Source organism: Bombina bombina, chromosome 3, assembly GCF_027579735.1.
Source record: "Bombina bombina isolate aBomBom1 chromosome 3, aBomBom1.pri, whole genome shotgun sequence".
NCBI classification, from domain to species: Eukaryota; Metazoa; Chordata; class Amphibia; order Anura; family Bombinatoridae; genus Bombina; species Bombina bombina.
Window position 1 is genome coordinate 503,223,523 of NC_069501.1, and position 15,150 is coordinate 503,238,672.

The 15,150-nt window shown below is 37.8% G+C and overlaps 1 protein-coding gene across 1 annotated transcript in view; it reads right to left on the reverse strand.

Annotated features, from left to right (window-relative positions):
• ELAPOR1 (endosome-lysosome associated apoptosis and autophagy regulator 1) overlaps positions 1–15,150 on the reverse strand; it is a 78,575-nt gene that overhangs the window by 16,742 nt on the left and 46,683 nt on the right. Inside the window, exon 16 of the mRNA XM_053704735.1 lies at positions 2,492–2,593. Within this exon, the coding sequence (XP_053560710.1) occupies positions 2,492–2,593 (102 nt within the window). The remainder of the gene's footprint in view (positions 1–2,491; positions 2,594–15,150) is intronic.

The window sequence follows — 15,150 nt, forward strand, 5'->3', positions numbered from 1 at the left end:
CCGCCCAAAAGCCCTAATCTAAAAATAAAACCCACCCAATAAACCCTTAAAAAAACCTAACACTAACCCCCGAAGATCCACTTACAGTTTTTGAAGACCCGACATCCATCCTCAATGAAGCCGGCAGAAATCCTCAACGAAGTGGCAGAAGTCTTCATCCAACTGGGCAGATTGGAACAGCCAATAGAATGCAAGCTCATTCCTATTGGCTGATTGCATCAGCCAATAGAATTTTTTCACCTTTAATTCCGATTGGCTGACAGAATTCTATCAGCCAATCGGAATTCAAGGGACGCCATCTCGGATAACGTGACTTAAAGGAACCTTCATTCTTCGTTAGCCGTCAAGAGAGAAGGATGCTCCGCGCCAGATGTCTTGAAGATGGACCCGCTCCATGCCGGATGGATGAAGATAGAAGATGCCGTCTGGATGAAGACTTCTGCCCGGATGGATGAAGACTTCTGCCGCTTCGTTGAGGACTTCTGCCGGCTTCATTGAGGATGGATGTCGGGTCTTCAAAAACTGTAAGTGGATCTTCGGGGGTTAGTGTTAGTTTTTTTTTAAGGGTTTATTGGGTGGGTTTTATTTTTAGATTAGGGCTTTTGGGTGTAAAAAGAGCTAAATGCCCTTTTAAGGGCAATGCCCATCCAATGCCTTTTTCAGGGCAATGGGGAGCTTAGGTTTTTTTAGTTAGGATTTTATTTGGGGGGTTGGTTGTGTGGGTGGTGAGTTTTACTATTGGGGGGTTGTTTGTATTTTTTATTTACAGGTAAAAGAGCTGATTTCTTTGGGGCAATGCCCTGCAAAAGGCCCTTTTAAAGGCTATTGGTAGTTTAGTTTAGGCTAGGGTTTTTTATTTTGGGGGGGCTTTTTATTTTGATAGGGCTATTAGATTAGGTGTAATTAGTTCAAATATCTGATCATTTCTTTTTTTATTTTGTGTAATTTAGTGGGGTTTTTTTTGTAATTTAGTTAATTGTATTTAATTTATGTAATTGATTTAATTGTAGTGTAAGGTTAGGTGTTAGTGTAAGACAGGTTAGGTTTTATTTTACAGGTAAGTTTGTATTTATTTTAGCTAGGTAGTTAGTAAATAGTTAATAACTATTTAGTAACTATTCTACCTAGTTAAAATAAATACAAACTTAGCTGTAAAATAAAAATAAAACCTAAGCTAGCTACAATGTAACTATTAGTTATATTGTAGCTAGCTTAGGGTTTATTTTACAGGTAAGTATTTAGTCTTAAATAGGATTTATTTAGTTATTAATAGTAGGTTTTATTTAGATTTATTTTAATTACATTAAAGTTAGTGGGTGTTAGGGTTAGACTTAGGGTTAGGTTTAGGGGTTAATAACTTTAGTATAGTGGTCGCGACATTGGGGGCGGAAGATTAGGGGTTAATAAATGTAGGTAGGTGGCGACGATGTTAGGGGTGCCAGATTAGGGGTTAATAATATTTAACTAGTGTTTGTGATGCGGGAGTGCGGCGGTTTAGGAGTTAATATGTTTATTATAGTGGCAGCGATGTCCAGAGCGGCAGATTCGGGGTTAATCATTTTATTTTAGTGTTTGTGATGCGGGAGGGCCTCAGTTTAGGGGTTAATAGGTAGTTTATGGGTGTTAGTGTACTTTTTAGCACTTTAGTTATGAGTTTTATGTTACAGCTTTGTAGCGCAAAACTCATAACTACTGATTTTAAGTTTACGGTATGGATCTTGGCAGTATAGAGTGTAGCACTCACTTTTTGGCCTCCCAGACAGACTCGTAATACCGGCGCTATGGAAGTCCCATTGAAAAAGACTCGTAATACCAGCGGTAGTGAAAAAGAGCCTTAACGCTGCTTTTTCACTCATACCGCAAAACTCTTAATCTAGCCGATTGTTTTTAGAAACTTGCTGTCTCTTACAATTCCACTTCTTAAAAGAGAAATTAAACCCCAACATTTTCTTTCATGATTCATAAAGAACATTATTTTTTTTATACAAATTTCCAAATTTGCTTCTACTATCAAATTTGATTTGCCCTCTTTGTATCCTTTGCTGAAAGAGCAGTAATGCGCACGTGGGAACTAGCTGAACACATCAGGTGAGACAATGACAAGAGGCATATACATGCAGCCACCAATCAACAGCTGGCTCCCAGTGGTGCATTGCTGCTCCTGTATACCCCACAAAGGATGCAAAGAGAACAAAGCTAATTAGATAATAGAAGTAAATTATAAAGTTGTTTAAAATCTCTCTATCTGAATCATGAAAGTTTGACTTTACTGTCCTAAATACAACTCAGCCGAAGAAGCATCTATGAATCTAGCACAATGTTTGAATGTCTTCTGTACAAGTTTAGATGTTTGTTTGTGTTCAAAGTCTTCTTTATTAAACAGTGCTTCAGTCATGTTCACTTGCTTTGATTACAAATAGTTTTACCTCAGAGTGGCTGAAGCTGCTGATCTCTAAAACTGACTATTGAGGCGATAACAATCTCTTCTCACCTTGACACTGAAACCTGGCCTGAACCAATCAGAGAGGAGTTACATCGCATACGGACAGTAGTGGCACGTCCAGAACTGCAGCCCTGAGTAACTTCATTCGATCTGTGAAAATACAGAGGTTTTTTTAAACAGGATGCAGACACGACTAATCATTCTACAGAGTAAAAATGAAAGAAAATAGCAAGGAATCATATTTTAGAGAAAGCAAATTGCTAGATCTGGAGATCAAGAAGAAAAGATGGAAGCACTCGTTTTTAAAAAGAAAAAAACAAATCTGTTACTGATACAACAATAATAAAGACTATAAGCTCCATTTATTAAGTAGCGGATACTGCTTCAGAGGCCCATCGTAAGAGCGCTGCTCCTTAACCTAAAAGGTGGTGGGTTGACTTTATCCCGATCCAATACAATTGGGATGATTGACAGCCCCTGCCAGCGGCTTATAGGACGCCAGTGAGCAGGGGGCGCCATTGCACAAGCATTTTGGTGAAATGCTTGTGCAATGATAAGTCCACATTTAGCGATCTCCAGCAGACATGATTCACTATAGCGAATCGTGTCCACTCGACACTTGTTAAATCTAGCCCTATTTCTTTATTACATTCACTACTATATTGATGATAGATATTTACTACACTGGTAATAAATATTATTAATTACTGTCAATGCAATGTTATTGGTATGCAATACTATTCCTTATACATTGACAATACATACTGACAATTTACTACTGTCACTGCTATGTTGATCATAAATATTAATTTACTGCTGTTACTTCTACACTGATGAAATATAGTACTGGTTTACTATTTGTCACATTGATAAAATATAGTTCTTATTTAATACTGGCACAGTTTCTATTACCATTAAATGAAAAATAGTTTCTTTACTACTTTTTGAAACAAAGAACTACTTTACTATTAACACTACTACCTTATTGGAAAGTTAGTGGAATCATTACTTATTTGTAATTGTCTTTTGAGAATTAAAGGGACAATTTTTTTCTTTTGTGATTCAGATAGAGCATGCAATTTTAAGCTACTTTATAATTGACTCCTATTATCAAATTGTCTTCATTCTCTTGGTATCTTTATTTGAAATGCAAGAATGTAAGTTTAGATGCCGGCCCATTTTTGTCGAACAAACTGGGTTGTTCTTGCTGATTGGTGGATAAATTCACCCACCAATAAACAAGTGCTTTCCATGCTCCTGAACCAAAAAAATAGCTTAGATGCCTTCTTTTTCAAATAAAGAAAGCAAGAGAACAAAGGAAAATTGATAATAGGCGTAAATTAGAAAGTTGATTAAAATTGCATGCTCTGGATGCTTTACTGGCACCTGGTGAAGGAGGAGCAAGGTTTTGATTGCTGAGCCTCCTCCTACAGTCTCACAGCACCTGGCGGTAGGAACTTCGCGCCTCCCCACTACCTGGGGTTGCTACACGGACAGGCTTCAACATCTCCTCCGGTGCCGTGCAGTGGAAAACCAACCCACTGCTTTGATGCAGGAACAAACATACATCATGCCTCCAGCTATACTAGTGTACCACGAATACCATTAGAAACGCTCTCCCCCCTCGGGGTTACCTGGCTAAAGACATACGTCAGGGGAAAGAAAAAAGCAAATGGTCCCAGATGCCTGAACTGTCCCTGGCTTCAACCAATGATGCAGTGAGACACCAATATTCTTTTTGAAGTAAGGACTTTTTCTTTCCTCCGCACCCACTTCAAGCTTAAACTGTATTTTCCATACTCACCGGCATTCTGCGAGAGAAAGGAGGACCGGCGGTTTGCTAGAGAAGGTGCTGCTGCCCCTGTGTAACTCGCAGTGACTGGTCTGCCCCCTCCCCCACCGAGGTTGCGTGGGAGGAGGCAGTGAGAGCCCTGTTGGGCGCCGAGAACAGCACAAGCTGTGAAGCCGTTGCCGCAGGTCCCCTGTCTCGCACTTCCCCCCCCCCCTCTCCCACCGGTGCTGCGTGAGAGGGGGTGTGGGACACGTCTCCGCTTGAGACACTGGAGGATACCGGGTTGTGTGGAAGAGGTAATTGGAGCGCCTGCTTTTTCCTGGCATTCTCGCACCTGCTCCGGCCTTTTACTCACCATCGGAGGGACGACCGGGTAGCGGAGGAGAGGGTAAGTCTCACTGCACAGCCGTTCTAGACGACGAAAACAACATTTAAACTAAAAACGTGAATACTGGGGAACACATAACCAGGTGTAAGGTTGAGAACATTTTTACCCCTAATTTAAGAACAACTACTCATACAAGGCTATACCCGAAGGGGGGAAGATAGAGGAGAATAAAAGAAGATATAGGAAGATTATCATAAGTGCTTAATAGCACATGGAACGACTGAAGGGGACATATAAAAGCAAGGGAAAAGTAACTATACTGAAGGCGTAATAAAGCAGCAACATAAACACTCAACTTAATTCCCCACGCTTTCAGATTTACACTGTTGAAAAATGTGACACTGGGCTGAACGGGACTCTATCATGATCCTGGAAATATCAAAGGATTAATATCTGAGTGACAATTGCCCAGAGAACTTTCTCCCTTTGTATTTTGTATCTCTTATTTTTTCTTTATAGTGATTATTGACCTCTGGTTGGAAGGGAAAGGAGGTTAAAGTTGCAATTGTAACTAAGTCAGAATTAAGACTACGGTCCTGGTCTTTTATCTATCTTGTTTATTTTTTGCATTTTCATATCTTTATCTGTCGAATTAGTGAATAAGATTGCTGATCTGACTACCACCTAAATTAATGGTCTAGAGATAAATTGCCCTAGCCTTTTACTACAATTCTTAGAAGCTATATAAGAAAAAGTATTGTAAGAGGTAATACCTAGGTACTAAAAGGCATGGCTTTTTAGGTTAACTATGTACACATCATAATAGAGTCCTCAGTAATATAATAATAATTGTATTTACTCTAAAAGAAAGGGGAGAGGACATACTATACAAATATCGTTAATTAGGGGAGGGGCGGAAAAGAAAAATTTTCTCTCATAACCCCATTTCCTGTATATACATACATAAGTGTCCCTAAAACCTACGAACAGGTAGAGGATAACTTTTACTGTACTGCCGCTATTCTGCCCCACACAACTCCCTCCCCCTACAGGTGCTTGTTCAACATAGCCCTCTAAGTGTCATATTTATAAATAATCTTACTGTATAAGCTGTAAAATATTGTAAGAGAGGAAATATATCACGCCTGGCTTGAGTAGAAACATATACGCAGATACATAAACTAAAACTTGGAAAAAGTTGACTGCAGACCTCTTGGTTGGACTTAGAGGAGGCAGGAAAGATATATCCCTGTTGTCGCAATAAATTCACACTACCACTAGTCACAATAAATTCACCCCCTCAAGTAATTATTAAACTTAATACCCTCACCACAAATCACGGCTTTCCAACTTTTTCTTTTTTACAACCCCAGGCTTCCACAGCCCTTCTCTTTAAATCTTCACTTTTCTCACGGGTACATTTTCACTTTCCTTACCGTCAACTGGCTCATTATTTATCACACACTCACAATTCCACTTTCTCCCTTCCCCCCCCCCCCCTTTTTTTTTTTTTTTCCCCTTCCTTCTTTCCCTTTCCTCACTTCGGAGCACTTTTTTATAATTCACAAGCACGCGGTACATGGATAAATATCTTTCCAACCCCCCAAAACACCCCTCCCCAAATATGACGGGAAGACACAGAGATAAGAAGCTTAAGAATTTATCAGATTCAGTTGCTGAACAAACAAGTCTTAGTAATTTAGCAGATATACCAGACAATCTTAACATGCAGTCTTTAGTGACCAATATTGCAGAGGCATTAACCCCTAAATTTGAAACTCTCAAATCTGAAATTAAGCAAGATATTTCCTCTTTAACACATGAGGTGCGGCAATTTTCGAATAGACTCCAAGAAATGGAACAGAGAGTATCGGATCTGGAAGACCAAACAATCACCCATAGTTCCAAGATTGAGAACTCAGATAAAAAATTACAAAAAATTATGGATAGATTAGAGGACCTAGAAAACCGTTCAAGACGGAATAATCTTAGAATAATTGGCCTTCCTGAAAATAAACAATTTGAAAGCCTTGACTCTTTCATATCCGATACTCTTACCAAAGCTCTAAAGATTCCTCCCTCTTACCCCCCGATCATAGTGGAACGAGCCCACAGAATAGGCCCTCCACGGTCAGAAGGCATCGGCAGTAATAGAAACCGGCCGGTAATAGCCAGGCTACTCAATTACAAAGATAAAGATTTACTGTTGCAGCATGCACGAAAAAATCAGCCAATTATGATAGAAGGTAATAAAATTATGATCTTCCAAGATTTTTCGGCAGATACCGCCTTAAAAAGACGGGAATTAGCCCCGATCTGTTCAAAATTTATACAACAAGGACATAGGGCGGTTCTGATGTATCCCTCAAAATTGAAAGTGGTACTAAATGGAGTAACGCATATTACTGAAGATGCTCAAATAGCTGAAAAACTTTACAAATCCCTCGCTGGATAGAGTCAGGGGATAAGTTATGACTATTGATCTATTATATGTGCTCCAATATGGTTTTTTTTTGTTTTTTTGTTTTTGTATTAAATGTGGAAATAGATGTATGGTCCCAGCATTCTCAAGGGGCATTGGGACTCTCCTCCCTTCCCCCCCTTCCTTCCTCCTGTTCTCTACATATAATTTTTTTTTTTTTTTTTTTTTTCTCTCTCTTTTTCCTCCCTGTTATATAGTAGAGAAAAATAACACAAAATCTGGAAAAATTTAAAATCGTATCATGGAATGTAGGGGGAATTACTTCCCCCATTAAACGTAAAGCAATTTTGTCACATCTACGAAAAGCCCAGACAGATATTGGCTTACTACAGGAAACACATTTAGATCTAGAGGAATCACTAAAATTAAAATCATCCTGGGTAAAAGAAGTTCTTATAGCACCGAGTGTAGGGAAGAAGAGAGGAGTAGTAATACTTATAGGCAAAAAACTTAGGGTAGAGATTTTGGACTCTGAGGCGGATCCTGGGGGGAGATATGTCTTGGCCAAGGTGAAAATAGGTCAGGCAAAATACACAATTTGCAATGTTTACGGCCCAAATAAAAGTGACCCCGAATTTTGGGACGCGTTACAGGCAAAACTTCTTCTAAGGGCTGAAGGACATTTAATCCTGGGTGGGGACTTTAATATGGCCCCCAAATGTCCCATTGACAGACTTAGAAAAAATACTAAAAGTTTGAAACAGAAAAAAGACAATCTTGATTTCAAAATAATTAATACAATTAAACAGGTCCTCTCCTTGCGTGACATCTGGAGACATCAGAATCCTGATACTCAAGATTTCACCTGCTTATCTAAAGCACACAAAACTTTATCTAGGATTGACCTGTTTTTAATTGGAGAACAGTTAAGCTTGACCACGGTTAAGTCCGAAATAATGCCTATTTTCCTGTCGGACCATGGGCCCATCACTCTTCAATTTAACCTTACTTACGGTAGACCAAAGAATCAGAGATTCTTTTTCCCCTACTACCTTCACAATGACTTTAAATTTAAAGAATGCCTTAAGAATAAATTTAAGGAGTATTTTCAATTTAATAATAACTATGTTAAACGTTCTGATATCTTCTGGGAAACTGCTAAAGCAGTCCTCAGAGGAGAAATCTTGGCATATTCGGTTATTCAGAACAAAAAAAGAAAGGCAAGAGAGAAGGAAGTCTGTAATTCACTGATTAATTCCTACAATCTATACTTACTGGAAGGAACGCCTTTAAATTGGGCAAAATATATACGAGCTAAGGCGGCGAGAGACACCTTCTACCTAATGCAGGAAACGAATAATGAGCTTAAGATGCAAGCTAAATTGCATAAATTTGGCAATAAGTCAGGCAGAATGTTAAACAGATTAATTAAGAATGAGAATAAAAGTCTTAATATTGATGGAATTCAACATAATGGGAAGCTTTTAACTAAGCCTGAAGAAATAACCAGGGTATTCCATCAGTATTTTCAACAACTTTACACTAGTAAGGAGTTTGACATAAATAAAGCAACAGAATTCTGTAGTAAAATCAATTTTCCAATGGCCACAATTGAGGAGATCGATAGACTTAATGCACCTATCTCCCTAGAAGAGATTAGAGCAATACTCATTAAACTTCCTCTAAACAAGGCAGCTGGTCTGGATGGATTACCCAACGAGTTTTACAAAATTTTACTTCCAGAGATAGCGCCATATTTGAGCAATCTTTACAATGATATCTTTATTAAACAAAAACAGGTTACGTCTTCCTTTGCATCTTCACTCACTACCTTGATCTTAAAAGAAGGGAAGGACCCCACATGCAAGGAGTCTTACAGACCCATTGCATTGTTAAACTCGGACTATAAAATTCTTGCTTCTATCTTAGCAAAAAGACTTCAATCTATCTTAATCACAGTAATCCATCCGGACCAAGCCGGTTTCATTAACAACCGTAACTCCTCAGCAAAAATTAGAGAATTACTAGTTACAATGGAATATATACAAAGTTCACAAGGAGCGGGGGGAGTGGATCCCCCGGACATGGCCATTATATCAATTGATGCAGAAAAAGCCTTTGATTTAGTAATTCATAAACATTTAATTTTCTCTCTAACAAAGTTTGGGATTGAGGGTAATTTTCCTAAGTTGGTAGAAAATTTATACAATCACTCTCTTACAAGTCTGATTATCAACAACGATATTTCCTCTTCAATTACACTGCAGAGGGGCACTCGTCAGGGCTGTCCTCTCTCCCCGCTCCTATTCAATCTAGCCATAGAACCACTAGCAATTAAGCTTAGGTGTTCGCTGGAAGGCATAAAAATTCAAAACCATGAAATAAAAATCGGACTATATGCAGACGATCTACTCATATACCTCTCTAATACAGCAAAAAATATTCCTAAACTTCTCCATATTACTGACTACTTCGGGATTTTTTCAGGTTACAAAGTGAATCCTATAAAATCAGAAATAATTTGGCTTAGGAAAAATAAGACCAGTATAACAGATATACCCTTTAGGGTGATAACGGAATCTATGAAATATTTAGGAATTAAAATCCCAATGAATCTAAAAGATCTTTATAAAGTGAACATAACTCCAATGTTAGTATATATTAAAGAAAGGCTTAAATCTTGGCAATCCCTACCACTATCAATTTCTGGTCGTATCGCCCTATTTAAGATGGTTTTGCTCCCAAAATTGTTGTATATCTTGCAGAATATCCCATTAATTCTGTTTGAGAAGGATATACGGTCACTAAATTCATCAATTGGACAATATATTTGGCAGGGGAAAAGAGCTAAGATAGCCCTTTCTAAACTAATGGCTTCTAGAGAGATGGGAGGCCTTGCACTCCCAAACCTAAGATTCTATAACCTCTGCTTTCTAGTCCGTATAGTAGCAGACTGGTTTCTCAACAAGAATTATGTTTTAAATATTGATTTAGAGTCTAATATATGTGAACCTTATTCACTACAGGCCTTGGCACATTTGGAACCTAAGGATCTCCCATTATGTATTAAGGAATTTAAATTTATTTTGAATCCACTCAAAGCCTGGTTTAGATTAACTAAACTTCTCTCAATAACCTCTAAGGCATCAAAATATCTTCCCCTAATTAGAAACCCGAATTTTCAGCCGGGTCTAGACTCAACTGTGTTCAACAGATGGCATAATAATGGATTAAATAGAGTCATCTATCTAATAGATCAAGATAGGAAAGGTGTTAAATCCTTTGCACAACTGAGAGATGAATTCAATTTGGTAAATAAAGACTTTTTTGCTTATTTACAGATAAGACATTACATCACAGAACTAGCACGTAAGGTTGGCTGGATCTGGTCTTTAGGTAAAATAGAATCCTGGCTTACAATAGCTAGAGATTCCTCCATGTCCATTTCCCCGTGTTATCATCTCTTGAGTCTTAGTAAGGCGGTCCCGCTAGGGGAGAATTTAGCTATAACTTGGAACAATATAATTCCACATAATAATATAGAATTTAAAACTATACAACTTTCCTTGAACAAAGTTTTAAAATCAACTCTCTCATCTAACTGGCGAGACGCTCACTTGAAACTTTTGCACAGGGCATATTTCACCCCGGAGAGAGGCCTTAGAGTCCAAAATTCTGAATTTGATAAATGTCCTAGATGCTCTCATTTAGCGGCGGATTTAATACATATGTTTTGGGCTTGCCCTAGGATGAGAAATGTCTGGAGTAAGTTGGAATACTGGCTTAAAAATGTACTTAAAATTGAGCTGGTAGCCCTCTCCTTGTTTCAGATTATATTTTGTCTGAGACCTGGAGAGGAACGTCAGCCTAATGAAACATTAGTTAATTTATCTATCCTAGCTACCAGATATTTGATATGTAAGAAATGGAAAATGAGGGTGACTCCAACTATCCCAGAAATTAGGAACCATCTAAAGAAACAATGTGTTTTAGAACAGCGAAATGCCAATATACACAATGAACGTGACATAAAGAATTTTTTTTACAAATGGGCGCCTTTCATTAAGATCTTCCCCAAAAGAGAAATTGAATATCTGATATATCCATTTAAGAACTCAGAGCTAGTATTATTAGGTATGTGGTGATCTGAGGTAGACTAGTGTAACTTGAGTTTCATCATCGACCCCTTTTCCCCCACCCCCTTTTATTTTTTTTATTTTTTTTTATTTATTTTTTTCGTTGTATGTATGGTTGTTGCTGCTGGTTAATGGGAGGGAACGGGGAGGGATGGGAGGGGGGGGGAGGAAATTAGGGAAAAAAGTTCCAACACTGAGTTACCAAGACAGATTGGCTAGTTCAGCCATTAAGATATATGATATGTAATATACATTGTTTTCCTTTGCTTTTTATTGTCTCTAGGGCTATCATCTTATATTGGTGTAATGTACCTTATGTTCTGTATTATTATTGATGCTGTACTCAGTGCTGGATAAAATAAAACATTAAAAAAAAAAAAAAAAAAAAAAAAAAAAATTGCATGCTCTGAATCACAAAATAAAATTTTTTCGTTCAGTGTCCCTTTAACCTGCTGTGACCGAGACTGTGAAGTTTGAGTATAACAGGGTTATGATTGGAGCTCTGCAGATTGGGAAGTACTGTTCAATAACATTTTTGAGAAATATTATAAGGATGGTGGCCTACCATTTTCTAAATGAGGTTTAGCAACAGGTAGTGAAGTATATATCTGCAAACATATGAACAGAGAGATGCGTTCTACCAGGACACAAACAAAAGTTTGTTCTATGAGTAAATATCAATAAAGGTATACATAAAATATCCCTTAATCTAATGTTATATATAACATCTAGCAGAAAAATAAAAAATGGCATGTAGGACCAGTACAAACCCTTTAAATAATTAATTTACTCACTAGATAACACCTTTATAGGACTTAAACCTCTAAAATGATAAAGCAAAAAATCAAAATATAGTGAAACATATTTAATATAGCGCTAAGCTAAAGAGATAATATGCAAATAAGTAAAACACTTATATATCTAAAAAAAATCTAAAAAACGTTAATGTGCATACAACATATGTATCAGTCTTCCGATATACCACCATTAATCTGAGTGCAGTAAAAAGTTCATTAAAAGTTCCTTTAAACTCCTCTTAGAAGTTCAAAAAGAAGTTAAAAGAAAATTATGTCCAAAAAGTTAGGAAACAATTTCTTAAAAGACAATATGCTTAGAGAAACAATGTTCTTGGAGAACGGCAGAGCTGTTAATGACACAATGAGGCCTATTTATCAAGCCGTCAACCGCAAATACGCTGGAATTCTGCAGCATAATTGTGGTGAGCCTGATTCACCCTATTTATCAAAGCCTACAGACCGGCAAAAGTTGAAATCTGTGACGTAACATACGATCCGCCGGTCTCAGTCCGACACAGATAGATGCTTACGTCATTACAGATGTTCCGAATGCAAATTTGGCACTATCTGAAAATTATATCAGCCAATAGGATGAAAGCTGAATCCTATTGGCTGATTGCAACAGCCAATAGGATTTTTTCAACCTTAATTCCGATTGGCTAATAGAAATCTATCAGCCAATCGGAATTAAAGGGACACCATCTTGGATGACGTAATTTAAAGGAATCTTCATTCGGAAGAAGACGTCAAAAGAAGAGGATGCTCCGCGCCGGATATCTTGAAGATGGAGCCGCTCCGCGCCGGATGGATGAAGATAGAAGATGCCGTCTGGATGAAGACTTCTGCCGGCTTGGATAAAGACTTCTGCCGCTTTGTTGAGGTAGATGTCGGGTCTTCAGAAACTGTAAGTGGATCTTCGGGGGTTAGTGTTAGGTTTTTTTAAGGGTTTATTGGGTGGGTTTTAATTTTAGATTAGGGTTCGGGCAAGGAAAAAGAGCTAAATGCCCTTTTAAGGGCAATGCCCATACAAATGCCCTTTTCAGGGCAATGGGGAGCTTAGGTTTTTTTAGTTAGGGTTTTATTTGGGGGTTTGGTTGTATGGGTGGTGGGTTTTACTGTTGGGGGGGTATTTGTATTTTTTTTACAACTAAAAGAGCTGATTTCTTTGAGGCAATGCCCAGCAAAAGGCCCTTTAAGGGCCATTGGTAGTTTATTGTAGGCTAGGGTTTTTTTATTTTGGGGGGGCTTTTTTTATTTTCATAGGGCTCTTAGATTAGGTGTAATTAGTTTAAATATTTGATAATTTATTTTTTATTTTGTGTAACAGTGTTTATTTTTTTTGTAACTTAGTGTTTGTTATTTTGTGTAACTTATTTGTTAGTTTTTTGTAACTTTGTAATTTTTAATAGTAGATTTAAATTATTTGAGTAGGGTTAAGTTTTTAACTATATAATATATTTAATTTAATTTGTAGTTTAATGTAATTTTAGTATAACAGTTAGGGTAGATTAATTATTAGTTTAATATAGTTTAATGTAATTTTAGTATAATAGTTAGGGTAGATTAATTATTAGTTTAATATAGTTTAATTTAAATCTAAAGGTAAGTTTTAATTTATTATAAGATAGGGATGAGTTAATATTTAATATAAAGTTAGCGGGTTGTTAGGTTTAGGGGTTAATAGGTTAATTTAGTTTATGGCGATGTGGGGGGCTGGCGGTTTAGGGGTTAATAGGTTTAGTAAGTGGTAGTGATGTGGGAGGCCAGGGGTTAATAGATTTAGTTAGTTGCGGCGGTGTCGGGGAGCGGCAGAATAGGGGTTAATACGTTTATTAGAGTTGCGGTGGGCTCCGGGAGTGGCGGGATAGGGGTTAATAACTTTATTTAGTTGCGGCGGGGTCGGGGAGCAGCGGGATAGGGGTTAAACAGTTTAGTATAGTGGCGGTGTTTAGTGACAGTATATAAATAATGCTGGGAAAAAGCCGAATAGCAGCGAGATCGATGACTGTTAGTTAACAACAGTCCGCTGCTCATCGCCCCGTACTTGGTGCGCAGCTTTTTGACAGCTTTTTATATAAATATGGAGAGCGTATTCAGGTCCACGGCCGCGATGTTAGGCGATCGTATTGGTGCCATCGAATGCAGTACAGTTGACAATTTGTAAAGTAGGCCTCAAAACCTTCGGGTCGTCGGTTGAATAGACTCACCACATGGAGTATCACCCGATACGGATAAGGCTCTTCCTACCGTTCACCACGGCATGTATCACCTTCCGATTCTTCTGTGTACTGTTACTCGGCGTGTGCGTTCGGCTTCAACTTCTGTGTATATCACGTGAACCTCTTGGCTCAACCATATGTGACGGAATTACTGTCGTATGTAAAAGAACAGCGAGCTTGGGTATGCATACCTGAACTCGCTGTTCTTTTAGATACGACGGTAATTCATTCACATATGTACTGTTTTCAGCAATTAAACAGTTCTAGCCACCTGAGAAATTAAAATGGGGTACACAAAGCACACATTTGCAAAAAGTACACCGCTTGGTGCATCAAATGAGGGGCTACAAGTATTTCTATCATGAATTTGGGGTGCGCAGCAATTCATGGAATAAGTTACATTGCTTTAAAAATAAAATTCTATGCAAAGAGCCATATTCCACTTATTATTACATTGTCTGTTTTTGTGCTATCAATACATGTAGCCCCTCATTTGATGCGCCAAGGGGTGTACTTTCCAAAAATGTGTACTTTATTTAATGTATCTTAGTTTCCCAGGTTTCTACAGGTGTCTGATTGCAGACATAACCCATACAAGTTAAAAGGCTGGGTTTTTTTTAGACGATTTCAAGATTGCGATGTCTGCAATTAAAAAGTTCTAGCCACTTGGAAAATTAAAATATGGTTCACAAAGCACACATTTGTAGAAATTACACACTTTGGCGCATCAAATGAGGGGCTACATGTATCTCTAGCACATAATTTAGGGGGGCAACAAATTAATGGAATATGGTGTTTTGCATAAAAAAATATTTTATTTTTAGCAAAGAGCCATATTCTACTTATTATTACATTGTTTATTTTTGTGCTAGCAATACATGTGACCCTCCCCCCTCATTTGATGTGCCAAAGGCTGTACTTTCCAAAAATGTGTACTTTATTTAATGTATCTTAATTTCCCAGGTGGCTACAGCTGTCTGATTGCAGACATAAAGTAAATAACATAAAGTTGA